This window comes from Cynoglossus semilaevis, chromosome 15, assembly GCF_000523025.1.
Source record: "Cynoglossus semilaevis isolate Cse_v1.0 chromosome 15, Cse_v1.0, whole genome shotgun sequence".
In the NCBI taxonomy this organism is placed as follows: domain Eukaryota; kingdom Metazoa; phylum Chordata; class Actinopteri; order Pleuronectiformes; family Cynoglossidae; genus Cynoglossus; species Cynoglossus semilaevis.
This window is the reverse complement of record NC_024321.1, coordinates 5768481-5790421: the sequence shown is the minus strand read 5'-3', so window position 1 is coordinate 5790421 and position 21941 is coordinate 5768481. Positions and strand designations below refer to the sequence as shown.

Here is a 21941-nt window from a genome sequence, read left to right as displayed (position 1 = left end):
ATATATATATATATTTAAAATTTTAATTTATTTTCCAAAAGATGATCCCTTAATTTTGCGAGTTACCATAAATCAGGGGGCTTAAATTCAAGTAGGCAGAGGGCCAAATGCTGCCGTAATTTCATTGGAGACCGCATCATTGCTATATGTTCAGCACTAAAAAGTCCCCAGTATTTACTAACATTTCTGTCTAATATAAGTTCTGTATACAACATTTATAGCACTTGAATGATTGAGAAAATAATTATTAAAAATACATTTTAGGGCAAACTTATTAGCTGTCTCTTAGCTTGTTGTCAGGCTTATTTTAATTAAGTTACAATGTATGTATTTACACTATAAGGATAAGGATTATTTCTTAAATACTGTCAGTGCTTTACGTTCTTATTATTTTTTTATTATTGTCATTATTTGTTTATTTTATAATTAATTTATTACCAAGTAGTATTATATATTAAATATGTCTGGTCTTGTCTGTCACTGACCACTGCCTTTAAATTACAAATAAAAGTGTTTTTATTATCTTGTTATAAATGCAAATATTCTGATTTTAAGGCAAATGTCACTGACTCAAAGATTTACAAAAACACCCCAAAATAATAATAATAATAATAACCCAAATAATAATTACAAATCTTTAATTTAGTCTGAGGTTTTACAGCTGTAATCGATAACAGCCGGAAACTTAATTGAAACGTTCTATCTTCTGTGAAAAGACATATTCCAGTGCTGTGACCTTTTGTTTGCAGCAGCTCTCCAACATCTGGCTTCTTTTTAGCCACAGCTAAAACACTCCCACGTCTCCACTGGTCTGCGACATTTCCTGCATGGCGATAACTCCATACTGTATCTCTGAGCTTTTATTTTACCCCAGAGCTGAAGCAAGTAAAGATTATTTCAGAGTCAGGTCACTCAAATAAATGAATAAACAAACAAAGAAACAAACAAATAAATAAACTAATAAATAAATAAATAATAATAATAATAATAATTTAAAAAAGTCAAAGGCCCTATGATAAGGGAAAGGATGTATAATCCAGAGCTGGAACAATGCTTTTGTGCAATAGAAAAAGAGAAAGTGTAACTCTATGTTAGAACAACATTTTCGGTATCACTGCACTCTAGATTTGTGGTACAGCAATCTCTAAACTCTTAATATGTATATAAGCAATTAACCAAAAAAAAATCTCTAAGTACCTGAATGTGAACTGTGGAAGGCTCACGACTAATGGTGAGTCATCATCGCCATGGTGTTAAGCCTCCCGTTCCCGGGGGAACAAGGTTAGCGTCTCTACACCACCAGGGATTTTTATTTTTACATTTGAAAAGCAAACCTAGGCCTGGGCTCCACAACAATCCTTCACTAACTCTCCTCTCTCTTCCATCCATTACATTTCTTCCTTTTTCTCTTCCACCTTTTTCGATTGGGCTGAATCACAACCAGTGACGCACGACCAAATACATAAATGAAGAGACAGACAGACGACTTATATCTGCTTATTTCCAGGCACTGAGGTCCTTATCTATCTCTGTGTGATGTTCAATATGTGTCAGATATCAAAAACATGAGTCTATGCAGATGAGATTAAAAGAACAATATCACAAACCCAATAACAGCCAGTAATGTGTCACTGGATGCTGCAGACTGTTTTTGGGGTTCAAAGTCCACAGAAAATGCACACCATAGGACATCATACGTTTAAAAACACATACCTTATCATGATTCAAAAGAAAACAAAATCAAAAGAAATTAAAAAAAAAAAAGAAAATTGAGCAAAGTGGCTAAAAAGGAGTAACAGAAAATGCTGCTAAAATGTAGCTGCTCAGGCAATTGCTTAAGGATACGCTAGAGTTTGGAACAATTGGCCGAAAATTGTCTTGCGCCTCCCTCCAACTGTAACTGTAATATCCCGTACCACAGCCCTGATAGTCTGAGTACTAACATACAGTAACTGATCATTTTGATTTTTTTCCTTCATTGGTTTAAATTTAGATCTGTCTTCTCAGAGCACAGACCACCACAGAGGACCACCGTGACATTTAAACAAAACAACTAGTTGTGAGTGATGCTGCAACAGTTTAGAGTAATCACAAACACACAGGAAACTATTGTTAAGAGAAACAGAGATGAGAATTTTCCCACACTGACGGCGCCTCAGCAGTGAAGACACTTTACAGGTAAATCTTACCTTGACTTAAAGATTTAACACCTTTGATTTTAGGGCTGTCAAATGAATTCTTGGACCTATACACTAAACATTACTGCGCAGGTTCGAGGCAGAAAGAAGTACCTTTCCTTTCTCTGTTTTATCAGAATGATGCTTGCATGAAAAAATTGAGCAGATGGCACAATTTTTTAAAAAGCGTTATGACGGTCAGATGTCAAATGCATGACAACAATCTCACAGTTTAAAATGTAACTAAAAAATGAAGATTTTCACAGTCACAACCTTCACATGACAACAGTGATTGGCTGGCAGTAGAAGCACAACAATGTAAATACTTCTAGTACTGTATTTATTTGTCACCAATATTAGCTTGAGTGATCCAAAATGAAGGCAAAGAAGTAGCTACAAGTTAGCGTATGTCAGCTGATATCTAATAGTTAGCCCAAAGAGAGCTAAACACAGACTGTGTAAGTCTAGAGTTCACTTGCTCAGTGAACCAGATGATTTGAGCACAGAAAGAAATTCTGTTCATATGTGCTTTAAAATGAGCATTAAATCAAAGTAAAGGGTTTAAACACTAATTTGGTTTGAATTATATCACTAATATGATTCTACTATTCAAACGTTTGTACGTGGTAGACTGGAGTCTTACTGTATCTCTTTGGTCCATCTTCAAGGCAGAAGGATAGCGTGAGTGTGGCGTCCTCCTCGAAGAACTCTGTAGCGAACGCGTCCCACCACAAACTGTCACTTTCCTGCCAGAGGAACAGAAACAATCAAAGGTCAAAGTGGAGAAGACAAACCCAGAATTTAACCCTGCTGTTCATCTGGTTTGCATGAAGATAATCAACTTCATTTCTTCAGCAGATCCACGGATCTGTACATGTCACGGGAACCAAGGTTTGTTTTTTTGGTTTAATAAAAAACATTTTCAGCTTTCCAGCTTATTTAATAATCCGATACATTTCCTTTATGCTGGTTGTTGCTCTCACGCTGTTATGTATTTACATGAATCCAATACTGATCCCTAAGATATGACACATACAGTATGACGTGAGCATGCGTGACATTTTATGTTACAAGATTAAAAAAAGGAGTCTTGTTGTTTTTGATATGTATGAGCTTTAGGTTTTGTGTTGTCCAGCACACATTTCTGTTTTTTAAAAAACATTTCAAGGGATTATATTTTTCACATATTTACATGTTTTTGTCCAACTCTTCAGGAAATGTTGGTCTGACATTGATTTTTGACAGTAGTCTCCTCTTAACCTGAATCTTATAAACCTATAATTCCCAATAAAAATCCTATAAACACAAATTAGATAGCCTATAATAAAGCCTAGATTAGCTGAAAATGAACTCAAATGATGCAAAAATAGCTGATTAGCTGGATGAAGTTAGCCGGTTCATATTAAAGAAGAATCCTTAAATGACACTGTATTACAGCAAAGTAGCATTCTACCTATTATTTACACATATACTTTTATACAATTGTCTAAAATACCAATTAAATAGTGTTAACCTAACAGTTTGATTGACAGAAATTAGAAAGTAAACCCTTAAAAAAGTTGTAGAGACGATACTGTACCAAGTGATAGGTGATAATATAGAACATGATTAGATTAAAAACCTTTATTTTCAGCGTCCCGTCAATGTTTTTCTTAAGTACACGGTTCTTTGATTTGCCAATCAAATATTAATAAATGCTTCTCAGAACTATTTTCTTAACACCAAATGAGGAAATCCCCAAATGCCAACGTTCAGCTAGAAAACAAACGTGTCAATTGAAATTCCAAGGAAGACAATAGAAACTAGAAGCTGTCTGTGAATTTCTCTGTTTTAATTCGGCTTTAATCGATTAACTGTCAGTCACAGCAGCGGCTGATCTTGTCAATCACATTATCATGTAATTGTCGCAGGTCAATAAGACCCCCACCTTCTCTCTCCCTCCTACCTCACTAATACCCCTCATCATGTCTGACCCCTCTCCTCTGCCCCCTGCCCTCTCCACTTCCACCAACCACTGATGCTAATTCCCTCTGACACGTTATGACACTTTCTCTCAGCGCTGGCCCAAAGGAGGCCGCGCTCTTCCCACATGTTGACAATTAGTGTTGTCACCATCGTGGAGAGTCAAAACCAATGAGCGGAGACCGGAGCGCCCCCACAGGTCAATGTGTCTCACACACAATGAGTCTGGGGCACAAAAAAGGAGATTGACCTGAACCTGGACCTTCTTTCCCCTAAGTAATCAATAGGTGATCATGAGTTAGTGTGGAGGTCAGCTGGTCACAGAGCCACTGAAGCTGGACCACCAGAATGAAATGACGCTGTACTCTTGGCATCAATTTCACATTTGAAAAAAAAGCCAAAATTAATCTTTCATCTTGTTTAACTAGAGGTTTTTTCTTATGGATTTCCAGCTTAATATTAGCTCTAAATTAGCTAGGCTTAAATGAAATTATGAATAAGAGTTAGCCTAAATCCATTAACTGATGTCAAACCTTAGTTGTGATAACCCTGTGTTTGTGTGTTTTACATGTTCTTGATACACAGCCGTGGTTAAAATGACCTGTCAGCACGACGTCGAAATAAAACATCCCTGCTGGAATCAATGTGTTATATGTAACAGTAAAAAATGACGGTGAAACACGTGGCTGACCTGCTGTCCACTGAGGATGGCAGGCTTCAGTGGTCCTGCAGTGTGTGTGTGTGTGTGTGTGTGTGTGTGTGAAAGGCTTGTAAGAAGCAGCAGGTGTGAACAGCCAGCAGCACATGTGTGGTATCAGCTTCATGAGAATACGTTTATCTCAAAGAGACAGAGATAAGACAGTGACACAGACAGACCCAGAGACAGACAGAGTCGGAGACTGACGTCTGAGCTGCTCTGTATTCAGATTGAGTTCCACTCATAATCCAGTACTCCTCAGGGGCGGGGACTCGGGGGGATTGACAGTCCAGTGAAGGGTGAAGAAGATGCTCTGCCACAACACACATACACACACATACACACACACAGCGGCTGGTGTGACCTGCTCCACTGAGTCAACTTCCACAATAGAGCTATTATTATTAAAACACTAATCAGTCATGTTAATCACAGCAGCTCATGTGATGAACAGGCCCGGAATAATTAGTCAAATACAAAGGAGGAAAAGTTTACTCACATATACTGAATCTACACATTTAAGAATTTTCATGAATAATTTTATTAAAACTTTCCGTTTCCGGATGCACTGCTGCTGGTATGAGTAAAATTTAAAAAAATAATTAAAAAAATGAAGAAGTATTTATTATATGTATACGTATGATAGTATTGAGTATTGCTTTGCTGGGACTGACTCCAGCTTCGCATGGAGGGATAAATTAAATCATCAATTTCTAGAAGCATATGATTAGACTATAAACTAATGGTTCTACCCAAGGCTCCCATTTCTTTTCTAAACTTTAAATGTAGTTGCTGGTTTGATCCCAGGGCAATCGTTTTGCACTTGGTTTACATTTTGAAGAGACAAGCATCCAAAACTATAACATCTGATTTAATTGAATTAGTGATTTATGATAGTCATTCTTTGCAGTTATTTTTGTAGAGGATTCATTTCATTTGCATGGTTTCAGACTGAAGGAACCAAAACCAGAGAAAACCCATGCTAAGGTTCCAAACCTCACACAGAAAGATCATCGGTTACCAGCAAGGATCTTCCTGCTGTAAGGCAAAGGCACTAACCATTCTTAAACTGCGTGGGCCTGATTTATTGTCGCAATTCCTCAACTCAACACGGTAACTTGTTTGTTATTTTCAGCTTCCATCAGTCTGGACGGAGGGCTTTCGAGCAGAGATACAGACTGCACCTTATAATATGTGGTTGTGTGGCCGCTGTGCTGAGCAGATCTAATGGAGACAGGACAATGGACACCTCACTGTCAGCTCCACACAAGGTGGCGTACACACACTTTTGTGTCTCAGACGCAAGTCAACAATCAGAAGAATGAGAAAATGAAATCCAATGGGGTTAGATCAGAAATAACAAAGTGCTCCACTGAACTAAAATGCCTGGAAACAAGTCCTGTAAAAGCAGCGAGAGGGAGGAATAAGTTGACAATAAATGTAAAAGTGAACGTAACAGAGAACAGACAGTGGAATGGTAGAAATGAAGCTGCTCCCTGTGAGGGAGAGTTTAACTTACACTTTTCTGAAAACTGGATTTTTTTTTTCTAAAGGAGACGTGTTTCTGTAAAACATAGAAGTGGGAGCTTAAGTAAAACACTTTTCATTAAAACAGTGAGAGAGTCTTAATGAATAGCAGAGTCTATAAAAGAGAGCGATGGCTGCCCTCAGGATGACAGCACTTGAAATATTTATCTTCAGCCTTAAATCTCTGAAGTTTATGTCAAAGTAGAGACTCCTGCTTATTGAAGAAATCCCACAACTTCCTCTGTTTTTTTTGTTTTTTTTTAAACCAGCACAGTTCAGGAGAGGCTTTCAGGTGAATAATGCTGTTTTGTTTCCCGCACCTTAAAAGAAGACGTTGCCCAAATTCAATAAAAGGGCTGGTTGTATTCTTTGTTTTGACAGAGGCAACAAATCCAAAGGCTGGTGACAGGCACCAGGGAGATTTAGATTCAGCTGTCCATTCCATATTTTTCAATGTGACATGTCCTCCAAAAGCCTCAAGAGAAAACCTTCAAATTTGGTTAATACAGTGACTTTGACTCACAAAAAACTGCGATGGTGGTCATCGGTTCAAGACCAAGTATTAGCATGTGAACCTCATGGTGAAGGGTATCGGAATATTCTAAAAACATACAGATATCAATTCCCTGTAATTTCTGTTCCTGTGATGCTTCCCTTTGTTTGATTCATTTACTATGTTTCATACACAGTGATGCTTCCCTTTGTTTGATTCATTTTTCATTCTGCCAAAATATTTTGGGTGGATGTTAAAACTAATTGTATACAGATACGAGCTCCCCGAAATACGAGTTTTCAAAGTTACGAGCAAGCAACTATTACAAGATTTTCCTCATAGTACGAGTTAGGTCCATTTTTCCACTTGACTCTGTCCCTTGCTTATTTTACCTATTTTTATAACAAAAATTAATATTTTTTAAGTTTAAGTTTTTTAAGTTTTTTAAGTTTTTTAAGTTTTTTAAGTTTAGATGGGTAGAATTTTTATTTAATTAATTAGTAGAATATTTCTGGGGGGCTGATGCGAATAAATTCGTTTTTAGTTATTTTTAATGGGGAAAATACAATTGACAAACGAGTGCTGTTATTGAACACATTAAACTCATCTCGTGGTCCTACCGTAGACCCAATAGGTGGCAGTAATGCAGTTCAAATAATGCACAACTACCTTAAAAGTTAGGCAGAGTGATGATGAAGATTCACTACCATAATTATCACATCAGCAAAAAACTGTTTCTGTGTCATGACAAAAAAATAAACAAAGTATAATTGTTAAGAATAATAATGTAATAAGTAAAGACTCCCCTGGCTGCAGACAACACAGTGGGTTATAATGAGTGGTTGCTGTGCCAGAAGTTTGACATGCCTGCGTCAAATCCCAGGAATATTTTACTCAGTCAAATAGTGACCATCATTCCTTCAAACAGGCGCTTTTTCAGCAGCAGCTTCCTGCCAATGTTGTGAAGCTCGACTGTTGCTGAGCCTGAGCCTGAGCCATGAACCAGCCAGTTTGGCCTGGATCTGAGGACAGAGGAGAAACTGGATGAAAGACAGACCGGCTGCAGGAGAGCTAAAGCCTGGACAGTATGAATATTTTGGACCCTTCCAGACGCACTTTACCAGAGGCAAACTAAATCCTTAAACCACAGCAGCAGCAGATGCTAGAAGCTCCACTTTTACACTGCCTTTGGAGCAGGTTATCAAATTGTAAATGACAGAATTCTGCATCTTATCAGCCTTTCTTTGTTTTATCTCTGCCTGTCTTTCTTTACATCCACCGCCCTCTCTCTGTCACTGTCTGCCATCCGTTTTTCTGCCGCGGCACTGACAGAAGACGCTATGCTCTTCAATTACAACCACAGACTCTCTGACGAACCACATGGCGTGACAGTGTCTGTTGTCAAACGCTACAAATCAGGCCAACTCTGAAGGAGCCGAGTAGGACCTGAGACATGATCTCAGTCGCAAAAAGGCCGTCCACAGATAGGTCCCCATCGATTCAAACGGATCGCGGCCCATCGAAGGGGGATTTATCAATGTGTCAATTGCTGAGTAGCTGACCACAAATCACCAGCCTCGACCAGGCACGGGGGATTTAAGGAATTCTAAAGGATTGGAGGGACAGCTTGAGGAGGATTGAGAGTAAATAGCAACAGAGCTGAGGGGTTAAGTCCTCGCATATAGAATTGTCCATGCAGGATGTGCACACAGAAGACACAACATGGCAACTGAAATGTGTAAAAAAAACATCATTTTAGTTCAGTTCTTAATTTCAGAAAAAAAAGGAATAAAATATTGCTCAGCACTCCTACGTATCCTGTAGATATGTGATACATTTCTAGTCTTACCCCATCACTTTATCCTATTAATAAATGAATCCAAAACTGAGGAGGATTAAGATGGCATAAACGAGTCCATGTGACGCCATCTTCTTTCATTGAATTAATTTTTTATGGCCAATGATCAAGGTAGGAAATTAACTTTTTTTGTTTAAATCAGTTCAGCCCTAGGGACATTTTGGGATTTTTTTCCAGGCTAACTGTGCCACCTGTTGTGACAATATTTCTGGCTAGCTTCGACTTTCAATAGCTCAATTTATGAATTTTAAGTGAATATTTTGTCTTGTTTTTTAATTTTATTAAGGCATTTTTGCTATCATTTAAGCTACTTCTGATTGGACCGATATTGTATCTCGTAAATAGAATTTTTTTTTAAATATATTTGTGTCTATATGTTTTAGCTAAGAGAGCAACAAGAGAAGTTTCAATAGAAACCCTAATCTGCTTCCATTGTATTAGTAATACAAACTCAGTATAAACTTGACTATATAGGAGGTGTAATAAGTACACGATGAATAACCATATCCCACCATAACACCATCTTCTTATCCATCCATCACAAATGTTCAACATCAACTACAACATTTTTCCAGCAGGTTAACGTCTGTATTTTTTTTTTCTCCTCAGCTTCTTCCAGCCTCTTGTAGTAAAAAAGCCTCAAAGGGTGTAGGCGTGTCTAGGGCCTGACCTTGGAGAACTACCAAAGTCTGGAGCCCCATTTAGTTCCTGAATAGCCATTGGCCGGGCTTGCTGGTGGGCCAAGGAAGTTTCAGTGTTGTCAAGGATTCAAAGGGTCAGGTTATGAGAGAGAGCAGAAGAGCTTAACAAGAAGAAAAAGCTGTACAATTTTGCAAAGATGCTTCACAAAGGTGGCTTGTGTTTTTATTGTAAGATGAAGGCCATTGATGTGTAACATATTTCAGTCAGAGCTCTGACCGAATTATACATTTCTGCTAGCGAGTCAAGATTCAAATGTGTGGGACTGTGGCAGAAATGTGAATGGAAAGAATCAGCATGACAATAAATGATTTGAATGGTTGATAATAGAAATAGAATTGTCCCATTCACTGAATCTTAGCACTTAGCATAAATAAATATGATATCACCAATTAGATGAAATTCACAAAAAACATTCAACATTCTGATGTTCCATAATGAATTTTTAATTTAAGATTAAAAACTGTTGTGTTTTGTAAATGTTTTTCAGTGAGGGCAGATTTAAATAACGTGTTTAAGGTTGAGAATGACTGACAAATAATGCCTTGTATTTTATGTGCATTATTTGGATAATCTGTGATGAAACTGGGTGCAAATTGCACATTTTTGCTGTTGTGTGGCTTCTGGAAACATGTAAGAAAAACATGTAAGAAAGAGTACTTTCACTGTTATGTGATGAAGAAGCACAGTGCTTATGCTATTGTGCAGTACAACTTTACTTCCACACAGGCTAACACAGGCATGGAACCATCAACATACGTGACATGAGCTTCAAAACCGTCCAGTTCGACCAAGGATGACATTGTAAAATGGACAAGGTGCGAAGCACAAATCCTACGCCAAATAAATTTTCCCAGCCAGGTAGTTCCTTACACAAACTGTACCCTCAGGGTACTGCATCTATAATAGAGTGTTTAGGATGACAAATCACAGCAACTACTCCATGAAAACTACCTGGATGAAGCTACCTAAATCATGGGGAAGTGTGTGTACACTAATGTCTCACATCAACCCAGGGGTTTTAACTCTCCTGGGTCTTACTGCATGTGTGTTATTGTGTAATGCAACTTAACATGTTCCCGTATTCACCACAGCACAGGCACCAGCCAAGCATTATGCAAATAAAGAAAAATGAACGCAGCTGAAGAAGCAAAAAAAAAAAAAAAAACCAACAACATTACCATTCAGTAGCCGAAGCACGTTCACAAAAGCTTAAGTTTCCCCCACTAAATGAAGACAGTGAAGGAGTTCCCATATTTGACTGCACGTGTGCCAACTGACTGAGGTGCAGTTCCTAATTTCTGTCTCTCCTTTTCTACCAGCACCACACGTTACTGTACAGCAGAGGCTGGTATTCCTGCTCTAGTGTAGGGTTAAGGTCAAAGAGAACACATACAAACATGCATAAAAAAAAACCAGAGACTGCAGTGTGCATTAAATAATGCTGGCTTCCACCCAGAGCAGGGCTGCAGGAACGATTCCAACAACGGCACTAACACATCACTGCTGCGCTGAAGTGCCCTTGATCAAGATCTACACTGACACTGACAAGTGAGCCAGAGTCAACAACAATTTGGATAAGTTGTGATGAGGTCATTTATCAAGCTGGGATGACACACATTTACTGGTCAGAGCGCTTGTTTTCATCCTTTCTACTTTAGTGTCCTTCTTCATGCATTCATTTATCTCCAACCATTTGTCTGTTGGGGCTCGAAAGAGGAGCTGGAGTCGATCCCAGCTGACATCAGGGCGACAATAGAGAGGTCATATGTTTACACATTTTAAAAGTCAAGTTATTCTCTTTTGTGTTCTTTTTTTTGTTTGTTTGTTTGTTTTAAATTGTTTGCTTACTTTAAACCAACTTCTTTCTTTGACCTAACCATTAGTTTCACATTTTGCCTAACAGTAGGCTAACTTTGTTTTCAAATGTTTTCAGGTGCCTATGGTGGTTAGGATTCAAACAAACGTGTTATGGTCCGTAACATAAAACTATTTTTATACTAATATTGAATCTGTCCCCTATAGGGAAATAAGTACCAAGCTGCATATTAATTTGAAGACAGAGAGATTTCACAATTTAGCCTGCATCCCTGTACTTACAATCCAGAATTTCTTACTTGAATCAATATAAGCATATTTTTATTATAGCTGAGTAAACATCACACATAGTCTTTTCTAGAGCTGAAAAGCTTTTCAATATGGGAACAAAAAAAGTCAATTACCGTACTTTAGATGAAAGGAACAGGGCAGATCATTAAGTGACAGCAACAGTCAATACGGTAAAACAAAATCCTTAAATATAAAGTGAGAAATAGAAAAGATTACTGACGTTTTAACGAATAATAAAGAAAAAGGTCTTTAACCAAATTCTACCAGCATTGCCAAAACCTTCCACACTACTGTGCTTATTTTGATCAAAATTACATGATTTAAGTCTTTGAGTATCTAGAAGAATCTAACTTGACCAATCCATCAACTATGTCTCTTCACATCCCAGCCATCTTAACCTTCTCTTCCTGACTTCATCTCCAAACTGTCCAATCACAGCTGGCCTGAACTAAACTGAAAATCTTAGCAACTTTCCCGCTGTCAGCCTTAGCAAAGCCATTGTTCTCAAAAGAGTAGCTGAACCTCAGGGGGTGGCTGCGACTCAATAGGGATTGCATTGTCTAACAACTAGAGGGTTTCCAGATCAGACCTGGACTTAGTAGTACCTGTTCATCAGCAAAACCTTCAGTGTTAATGTCGATGAGGGATCATCAGGTAAAGAAATGTACAAACCTGAAGTGACAGATTCAAATGATGACCACTAACTACTGCACTTGTGTTTATATTACTGACTAGTTTGTCATGCATCAAGTGGGACTTATAGTAAGTGTGAAGCTTTTGAATAAGTAATCATGCCAAGCGAGAGCATGAACTGTAATAATTATGAGAAATCCTCACTTCTTCATTTGTTAATAAGAGACGGATGGAGCCCAGGAATGAAAGCATTCACTGTCTTTCTCAGTGAAGCCAACGCCTGATGACTATACTGTATATGGTAGATGTTTCATTTTGCCAGAGGCTTGTGGTTTACTGAAGCCTGCTGAGTTCATTGCCATGCGCGCAGGATATGGTAATTCCCTCGACCAAACTGAATTACAAATATAAATAACTAACAACAGTCCATACAGACTGTTGATGTTCTGTATCCACAGCACTGTTTGACTAATTGAATTAAGTTTATCTCAAAGTTAAAACAGGAAACCACATGGCACTGAAACAGCTGATTAGGAAAATGATGAAACAATCAGAAACTGGCACCGAGCGGAGGAAGACCCCTGGTGTGAATAATCAGAAGTGGAGTGAACAATCCTCGTCTCCACTGTATTCACCACTGCACTTTATTTCCTGCTCAGTGATGAAATACTACGAAAAAAAAGAGCCTCTGTGAAGATCCACCAAGAGAGAGTTCTTCACTCGCTGTAAATATTTCACAACAAAAGCATTATTTAAGTCATGGATTTGCGGAGGAAGACTGTTTACTTGTAAAGGCTACAGCATGACCACTTTTTTTTTTTTTACCAAGCAGAAACTTAAAGTAATGTCACTAAATAACAAACCAAGGTCAAAATAACTGTAGTACAAGCTCAGGAACAAAATGTATCTTAAATATCAAAAAAATACTGGTATAAAATAGAAGGAGCTACAAAAACCAGGTATACTTCACACCGTTGGTAAGAGTAGAAATGTCCATCCAGGCTACTGTAGAACACACTATTGATGTTTTCCTTTGCCACTGAGGGCACTGTGAATATCTGCAGATAATCAGACAGAACAAAGGTTGAGGTTCAGTCTTAAATGTTTACTAACTGCTTAAAAAGCTAACTAAAAGTCAAAGAGTAAACAGCAAAAAGTTGGACTCAATTAAAAAGAACATTTAAAAACAAAAAATACTACTACTATTGGCCAATTGTATTGCAATAAAGTCATAACATTCCCCGATAATGTAATTGTCAATCTTTTGTGACAACATGTGGAGCCAGAGAGTTTACGGCAGTGACGGGGGAGTGGAACCACCAGCATCGACTTTCCGATGATAAAAGCCACTTAGGTCTCAACTGTCGATCTGCTGTGTCATCTAATTAATAAACAAATAGCAAAGTACCAAATGACTAAAAAATAAATAAATAAAAATGTACGACAGATGCGCTGATCAAAGTTGTGACCGCTTTGTTTGAGGACTGTGGTAGGACATCAGGGGAAGAGAACACAGAACAGAACAGCAGGACACAGGCGGACAGCACTTCTGTCTCTCCTCTCTGTTATCTGAGAGATTCCGTGCAGCCTGGAAGGAACCGTGGGATAGGGCCAGGAAAAAGGTGGGTCTATTGTCCGAGCATCCTGCTGGATGTGACTGACGCTCGTTGTCTGACCAAAAGTTCTTTCTTCATCACTTTGGAAACATCCCAAAAAAACTCCATGTTCCTGACCAGTGTAGTGACAATGGGACTATTGTAAAAGACACAATATGTGACTACATTTAGGATAAGGTCATGTCCAAACCCACACAAAGTCAGTTTTATGGGACAGTAGGGCTAGTTTGGTGGAATATTATGCTATTTTTACTGTTCATCATCATCTGCATAAAATAACATACGTATACGCATACACTTTGGCTTTTAAACAATGGTCCAAATCATTTTTAACACTCCAAATAGAGCAATACACATGAGGTGACTTTTAAAGTGTTCTGATGCAGCTTGGTTTTGTTGTTGCTCTGCTTCGACCAGTCAGATGTGCTGACATCCTTGTGCTCCAGCTTTGATTTATGGTCCTGCCCCACCCGCCTCCCCGCACCCCGCTGTGGTACTACACAATGTCTGTCTCCTGAGACACCGTTTGTCTTTTTAATACAGTTTTGTCTTTTTCTGTCATCTATAAGTCTCTGAGGTTTATTTTGAGGTTTTTGAGGTTCGTTTTCCTGTACGTACTCGTTGATACGCTTTAATTATGCATAGGCTTTTTACTGATGTTCTTGGACTTGTAGACCTGTTTATAGCTGGTAAATTTACCACAGAGTTAACTTAGTCTGGCCCCCTAGGGGCCAATTAAGAAATATTTTTAAAGAAATATTTTATGGTTCACCAAGAGAAAAGAATATTTCCTTATTATAGCTGTGAAGAATGTGTTGGCCTCCAAATTGAATCTAATTAAAAGACCCAATCATTAGGGGTCGCCACAGTGACAGTTTGAATTTGATTTGGTTGAGTTTTACCATTTTGTTATTTTAGTTTTAGTATGTTTTTTAGGTCATTAACTAAATTAATTAACTTTTTTTTTACTCTTTATTTACCTTTATTTAACATTTTTAGTAATTTGGCTATAATATATGTAGGTCTTAGACTGTATATAGGTATATATATATATATTCCTTTATTGACTTGGAAATGTATTTAAACCATTTTTTTATACATTTTTGCATGATTTATTTACAATTTCTGGCTAATGTGTACCTTTTTTTACATTCCACAATTTACCAAACTAAAGTGCATGACAATTTTGTATGAATTGGCCAAATGGAGATGGATGATCTTTGTATTTTAATACAACACTATTTTTTTTGTTTTGTTTTCAACTACATACATGCTGTAAAACACAGTGCATTTATTATCGTCTCAAGTACCAACACAGGAACAGTTGGTCCTGAAAGTCACTCTAAAACTACAGTACACAGTACACAATATATCTGCAAGATTTCTGCAGATAGCACACAGTTGGATACTGTCACTGTTTGGCCTGTGTAATGTAATTTGAAATATTCCTGATAAAAATATATCACTTCAGTCACTTTAAAGACATTGTTACTGAAGAAAGGCTTCTTTTTCACTCTGGCTCCTGTGACCTGAGCGGCTTCCATCACTACGCACAAAAGACAAAACTGTTTTCCTGTCTGAAAAATAATGGGATTATCTAAACATCTCCCACTGTTCTCCTTAATTATGTTCTGTTGAGGTGTATCTTACTCTGACTGTGTGTTCATCTCTCCTAATGCACTGCTATACATCTTTATGAAGTTATTTTTTTATTGTGAGAATATTTTTAAAGAAAAAATAAACATAAAAAGCTATAAAAAAACTAAAACACTGAGACTCATGTTGCTCTGTCCTTATTAATATAACTTATTTTGAGTGGTGAAAAGGAAGTGTCTGTGTTACAGTCATTTGACTGAATGAGAGCTTTATGAAATTACATTAGAAAAAGTTTTGTGTATTCATTACAATGGACTGCAAGTACTGATGATCTACAGCTCATGTCTGTTTTTAGTCAGACTAAAGTCAGTGGCACTGTTGTTTCATCAGTCTGGATGAATGGTGAGCGTTGTGAACTCATGTCATACAGTCACAGTTCACGTAGGAGGAGGAGATGTAATGTGTCTACTATTTATTAAAATTTATAATATGCATCATGTTGTAAGGTCAAAGTTCAGGCCAAAGGGCCAATCATGGGTGTTACATGGTCATGCATTTTATTTCCCAAATGATAAATGTACATTAATGGCACATCATTTTCATTTTCTTCAAGAAACCAAGACAGTTTAGTTGCTCTCTAATTAAAGGCTTTCGATTGACAGTAGTATAAAGTATTTCAAACCAAAAACTACAGTTTTAAAGATAATTATTTAAGAAATTCAGTCTCCTCTGCAGTTCAGTACAACTCTGTGCAAATAAACTTAAGACTTCTCCTCACTTTAGTTGGTTAGAACCGAACCACGGCTGTAGCCGTGAACATTATTCCAACATTGTTCAGACCATAATGATCTGGTTACTTTATGACAGGAATATTAAGTATTTTCTCTTTGTAATGCCTGTTAAGTGACGTTCAGATCGAGTGTGGGTTAAAAATCTGCCGTGCTATCTGTGCCTTGCTGGTGGATCTTTAATCCCTCTCTCTGTGAACCGTGCGGCTCTGTGCCAACTTGACCTCTACATCATAAGCCTATTCATGTCAATCTGACATGTAGTGCTGATGGGAACAGCTCCACTTTGCCCCTGACAGGAACAAGAGATTTTTGCCGTAATGAACACTCCAGTTTTTCCAGTACCTGACGCAGGCCCGTGGCTCAGGCCCATTTAAATAATAAGAGCGCGGCTAACGAGTGTGTGCAAAAGACACAGGGCCTCAATCAATGGCAGCGCCAATCACCGGTAATGATTGCCTGTCAATCGGCGGAGGGACTGTTGATCATTAGAGCAGCAGCCAGCCGCAGGACTGAGCTTTGGAGATACGCAGCCTTGGAGATAACAAAAAGGCACATTCATTAAAATGCATTTGTTTTCCTTCTGTTTCAAACCGCTGTATTGTGTTGTAGTGTTACTTTCAGTGTGATTGCATGCCCCCTCGCCCCCCCCCCCTCCCCCTTTGCAGCTGAATATTAATGCCGTCTATGCTAATGGCCTTACGCCGGCTGAGGTCGACCTAGCTCCTCCTATGAATGTTAATCCCTCGCCTCATTTGCATACGCTTAAGTGTCAAATTCCCTCACAAATCATCTGCTTTCCTCAACGAAGCTGCCCACATACTGCAGGAGGAGGAGGGAGAGGGGCCGACGGTGACAGCACGGAAACAGTATGGTCGCGGCTACGCACGGCAACAAATCCACATCTAAGCCCGTTTAGATTGTCGGGTCACGGTGGGTTCAGGTTGTGTAAAATGAAGGTAATGGGATGGCAGTGGGCACGACTGCAGAAACACAGGCCGGCAGGTAATAAGAATGAATGGAGAGAGGTAATAAGGTTGAGATAGTAACAGAGGCAGAGTCATGACAGGACGAGAAGTGTTTAAGCTGCTGCACAGTTTCAGTTCAAAGGTTGAGCGCTGATCGCACACAAACACGCGAGTCTAACTGTGACTTCCTTTTTTTTAGATTCTTATAACTTTCCATGCATGGCAAAAAAACATAAACAATATAAAAAACTCATCAAGATTCAAAACTGTCAGATCTAAAAATAAACATCTTTCTTTTGTGGTTGTATAAACAACACAAGGTCAAACGGAGGTGTTTCTATCTGGACTGAAACATAAACATAAATATGCAAAACCTCAATAATGATGATTTCAATGATAAAAGACCACAACTGTCCATAACCAAGCCTAGTAACCATATGTGGCACTTAATGAGGCCCACTGTTTCACTACATCAGTACTACATGTGGACTTCATGCCATTGTATTTCTCAATACTATTTTGTACAATTTCCAGGGTATTTCTGTCATAATTTCTAAATATCTCTAAGCAAACTGTAAGGTATTATGGAGTAACTTTTACTTTTCTTTTTGCTCAGATAAGGTCAGTAGATAAAGTTGAAGAGACATGAAAAACGCAGGTGGGAATATGGCAGTAAAGCAACAAAAAGATTTTCAAATCTTTAAACAGCCAAAGCAGAACAAGGGGGAGTTTTTTATCTGCTAACTTTTAGCTTAAGCACAAAACTGACTTACTGTCACAATTACAATCATAAAATATATTGTAAGTCAGGTTTTCTGCCTAATGAGTATTGGCAAATATTTTAAAGAAATGCATTTAAAACCAAGGTGTTTGCAAATGTAACCTTTTTTTTTTACATTTTAACCATTTAGGTTTAAAGGTAAGGTAATGCATGCACTATGTAAGTAACACTTCTTCTTCTTGATTATATTGTTTAACTTTTATTTTATGACTTCTCAGCCATTGTAATGAGGGGTTTTTTATTTTATTATTCTATTCTAGTATTATATTCTACAGTATTCCATTTTATAAATAATTAAAATCAGTATTTAAAGAGTAGAGCTGGAACACTTGACTGAACGATTGTACCTTAAAAACACATTTTTGATCCTGAGTTAGCCAAAATGATTTTAAGCGTCATGATTGGGAATTTTTCTTCTTTTTATATCTAAATTGATGGTAAATGTAATGTCTTCATAAATATTTTAGTAGAAATTAAATTCAGTGTTGGGTTAAAGGACTGTGGAAAATGATGGTTCCCTCATTTCTGACATTTATGAAACCAAATGAGTCATTGATTCATTCAGAAAATCACCGTAGATTGATTAACTGATTAACTGTGGGAATAATTAACTACGGCACCGCTTACGTCACCAACAGAGGGAGCCGGGCTGTAAGGACAGGATTAATTCATCAACGAATCCTCTGACAATACATCTGTAACTTTTTAAGAATAAGACACTAACTCTAGATGCTAAAATAAGAGTCGCAGTCGGGAACAGTTGAAAAAATAAAACAAATAAAAAGGAGACACAAAGATGGAAGCGTGAACCACTATGACTCATTTCACCTCGCTGCTGTGGCGAGAAGCAGGATGTTGAGTAAGCGATCAAGTACTTAGCTATTCTTATCCTCAACACTCAGACAATGAGAATTCTGACCACACTGATGTTTTCAAACTAAGAAATCCATATGACCGAATGGAAAGTAGACTGTGAACAGACACAAAATCAGAAAAATTAATATTTTGACTGATCACTTCACGGCAGCTCCACATGCACAACAGTTCTGCTCCTGAATGTTTTCGATGGACCTCCTCAGACATGAGTTAAAAAAAACATTTGAATGTCCATTCGGTCTTGTCTACCTGGATTTGCAGATGAGCCAGAACATTATCTATAGCTAACTCTTAGATTGTTTTTTAGTTATCTTTTAGCTATTCGTCTTATTTAATGGTATTACCTGCTCATTTCTCGCCTCGTCCATATTTGTTTGTGACAGTCGATTTACAAAGGTAGCTTTGTTGCAACATGTTGTGCTAATCTTTGAGTAAACGTTAATTGTATTTCATGTGTAACATATCAGTTTGGGTACTGATGTTTTCTTTTTTTTTCTTTTTTTATCTAAATCACATTGTTTGTTTCATTCCATTTTTATGCACTACTGTAAACTTAAGCGCTCATGAGACTGACACCAGTACTGCCCCAGTAGAATCAATGTCAACTTGTCAAACAGTGGATTTTAGTTTGAGTACACATCTTACTTCTTACAGTAGTACTTGTCTCCATCTTCATACATTATGGGAAAAGAAAAAATTTCTACTTCAACTGTGATCCTTTACCTCACGGTTTGTACCTTAATTTCTGCGTAAACTGACAGCTACCGTTTTGCCTCATGAGGATAATTACTAATTGTAATCATATTGAAATTCTGGACCTTGTTGCATGGGGAAAAAAATGCACAAATTCAACAGCATTTGTTTTTCCCAACATAGTAAACTTCTTCTGCTCATTATATTCACTAACTCACTTTAATCAAACAATAACCAAGCTGGTGGCAACACAGACTACGACTGTATACAACTCCACTGCTGAAGGAAGACAGGGAAACCAAGGAGGACGAGGGAGATAAGATACAGAAAACTAATTAAATTATTTGCAGTAATTATATTATTCAATATATTTTCATATCCCCAAACATGCAATGGATTTTGTTGTCGCTGTATGTATACTGGACTGGTTCATATGTGAAAGAATGTCTTATCATGTCTGTGTGTGTGCTTGTGTCTGTATGTGTGGGTGTGTAAGTGTGTGTCTGAGTATGTGTGGAGCAGGAGTTTAGGTCCGCTGAGGCTTGGACCACTGGGCATGAATAATACATGAGGACTGGGCCGTTGCGTTCGGCAACATTGCTCTGGTCTGCCTTAAGTTCCTAGTTCCTCCTTGGGAAGGAGTTCCAAGCAGCAGCAGCAGCAGCAGCAGCATTAGCGGTGGCGGCAGCAGCAGCCTAGAAACAGCTACTGCAGTAACTCTGCTGGAATCTTCAACAACACCAAAAAATCCTCACAAAGTCATTTAACCTGGTGCTTCTTGAACTTTTATTGTGTGATAACTTTCCGATTGACAATCAATTGCCATTAAAACTGCATTATTATTATTATTGGGGTTTTGAGGACGTTATTTTAAGTATGTATAAGATTTTTTCAAAAAAGAAAAATATTTTCTGGCCTACTGTATGTTTGTTACATGTCCTATGTAAGCCAGTTTAAAGATTTTTTTTGTAAAAATGCATTTGGATTTTTGCGCAGACTAGGACTGTAAAATATAAAATAAAATAAATAATAATGATAAAATTATGTATTTTTAATTACTTAATCAGCTTTTTGTCTTGTCTTTGTGGCTGAATAAAGAATTTGCCATATTTTAGTAGCAAACATGGTATTACTATGTCACCCAGTGACAGTACATTACAGATTAGAATGTTTCTTTATTCCTCAGCATTGCTTTAGATCTTTTTCACAGACAAACATTGATACAAAAATATATAAATAACTGAAAAATGTTTGGCTTCCCCGATGACCTTTTACTGATCAATAAAAACTTCCACACTATTATTATTATCAATCAATAAACCGAACCATCCGTGAGCACTAACTGTATCATTACGTTTTACAGGTGTGCCTCCGCCTGCACCGTATCTGTCAACGTGACGCGTGGAATGAACTTTTTAATCTGCAAATTTACACACCTGTGATCAGAGAACAGATGCCGAGGACAGATGTTGACTGTTCAAGTCCCACTGGGATCAGCCTGCACACGCTCCAGTCTGAGAGACTCATTGGACTGTCAGCCAAAGTGACACCAAGTTTAGTTCAGTTCACCTGGTGCACTTGGTCACATTTCATTCTATACATCTAACTCACTGCTGCTGATTAAAGTTCAACCAAACATACAGTGTTGATGATGATGATGATGAAGAATTATATTTCAACGTTTTTAATGCCTGACACATTTTAGACCGTAAAGTCCACATACTGATATACTTGTTACGGTTCTGTTGGACTTTAACTGCTGCACTGAGTAACAATTATGCAAGCATGTATAAAAACTGAAGGGCAAGCAAGGGAAAAGGTGACTTTGCCTCAGCCTTAATTAGATAATAATAAACTTTACTGATGCCTTTTCTATATGAATATATCACTGTATGAAAGGACAATAATTTAATTCATTAATTAATTTCATTTAATTTAAATTATCATGAATAACCTTCAAATGCGATTCATAAAAACTAAGTTAAAGTTACCTTGGTCCTTATTAGCATCGGTAAACTGGCCAATTTTATTAGTTTGGGACAAGCTACACAGTAGTTTAATCTAGTTCCGTCCACATCTGAGTAATATGATGCCCTGGTCTCTAATTTACGCATGCTAATTGGCCACGTGAAGGCAACACTTCTGCAAGTCAAATTAAACTTAATTGGCCACGTGAACGCATCACTTCTATAAATCAAATTAAACTCAAGTTGGATGCCGGGTTTAAAACATGATTATTTTCCATTCCGCTAAATTTAGATACATTATTTGACAGCGCATCCATGTGTACTTTCAGCACTGGAATGTTTGGCACTTTGGCATCACATCCATATCATCCCGGACCGCCGTGCGTCTATCTCCTAAGTCCAACAACAACACCCCTGCCTGTATCCCTCCACCTAACCTTCATAAGACTACATGCACGGGCACGGAGACCCAGACCGGACCGTGCCTTCCACCTCCTCCCG

General features: G+C 37.8%; 1 protein-coding gene across 6 annotated transcripts in view; it reads right to left on the bottom strand.

The window, feature by feature from the left end:
* The window catches only part of ldb2a (LIM domain binding 2a), an 84796-nt gene that overhangs the window by 62330 nt on the left and 525 nt on the right, over positions 1-21941 (bottom strand). For all 6 annotated transcript variants that reach the window (XM_017039530.2, XM_017039532.2, XM_008326622.3 and 3 more), the window contains exon 2: positions 2821-2923. In XM_017039530.2, coding sequence (XP_016895019.1) covers positions 2821-2923 — 103 coding nt within the window. The remainder of the gene's footprint in view (positions 1-2820; positions 2924-21941) is intronic.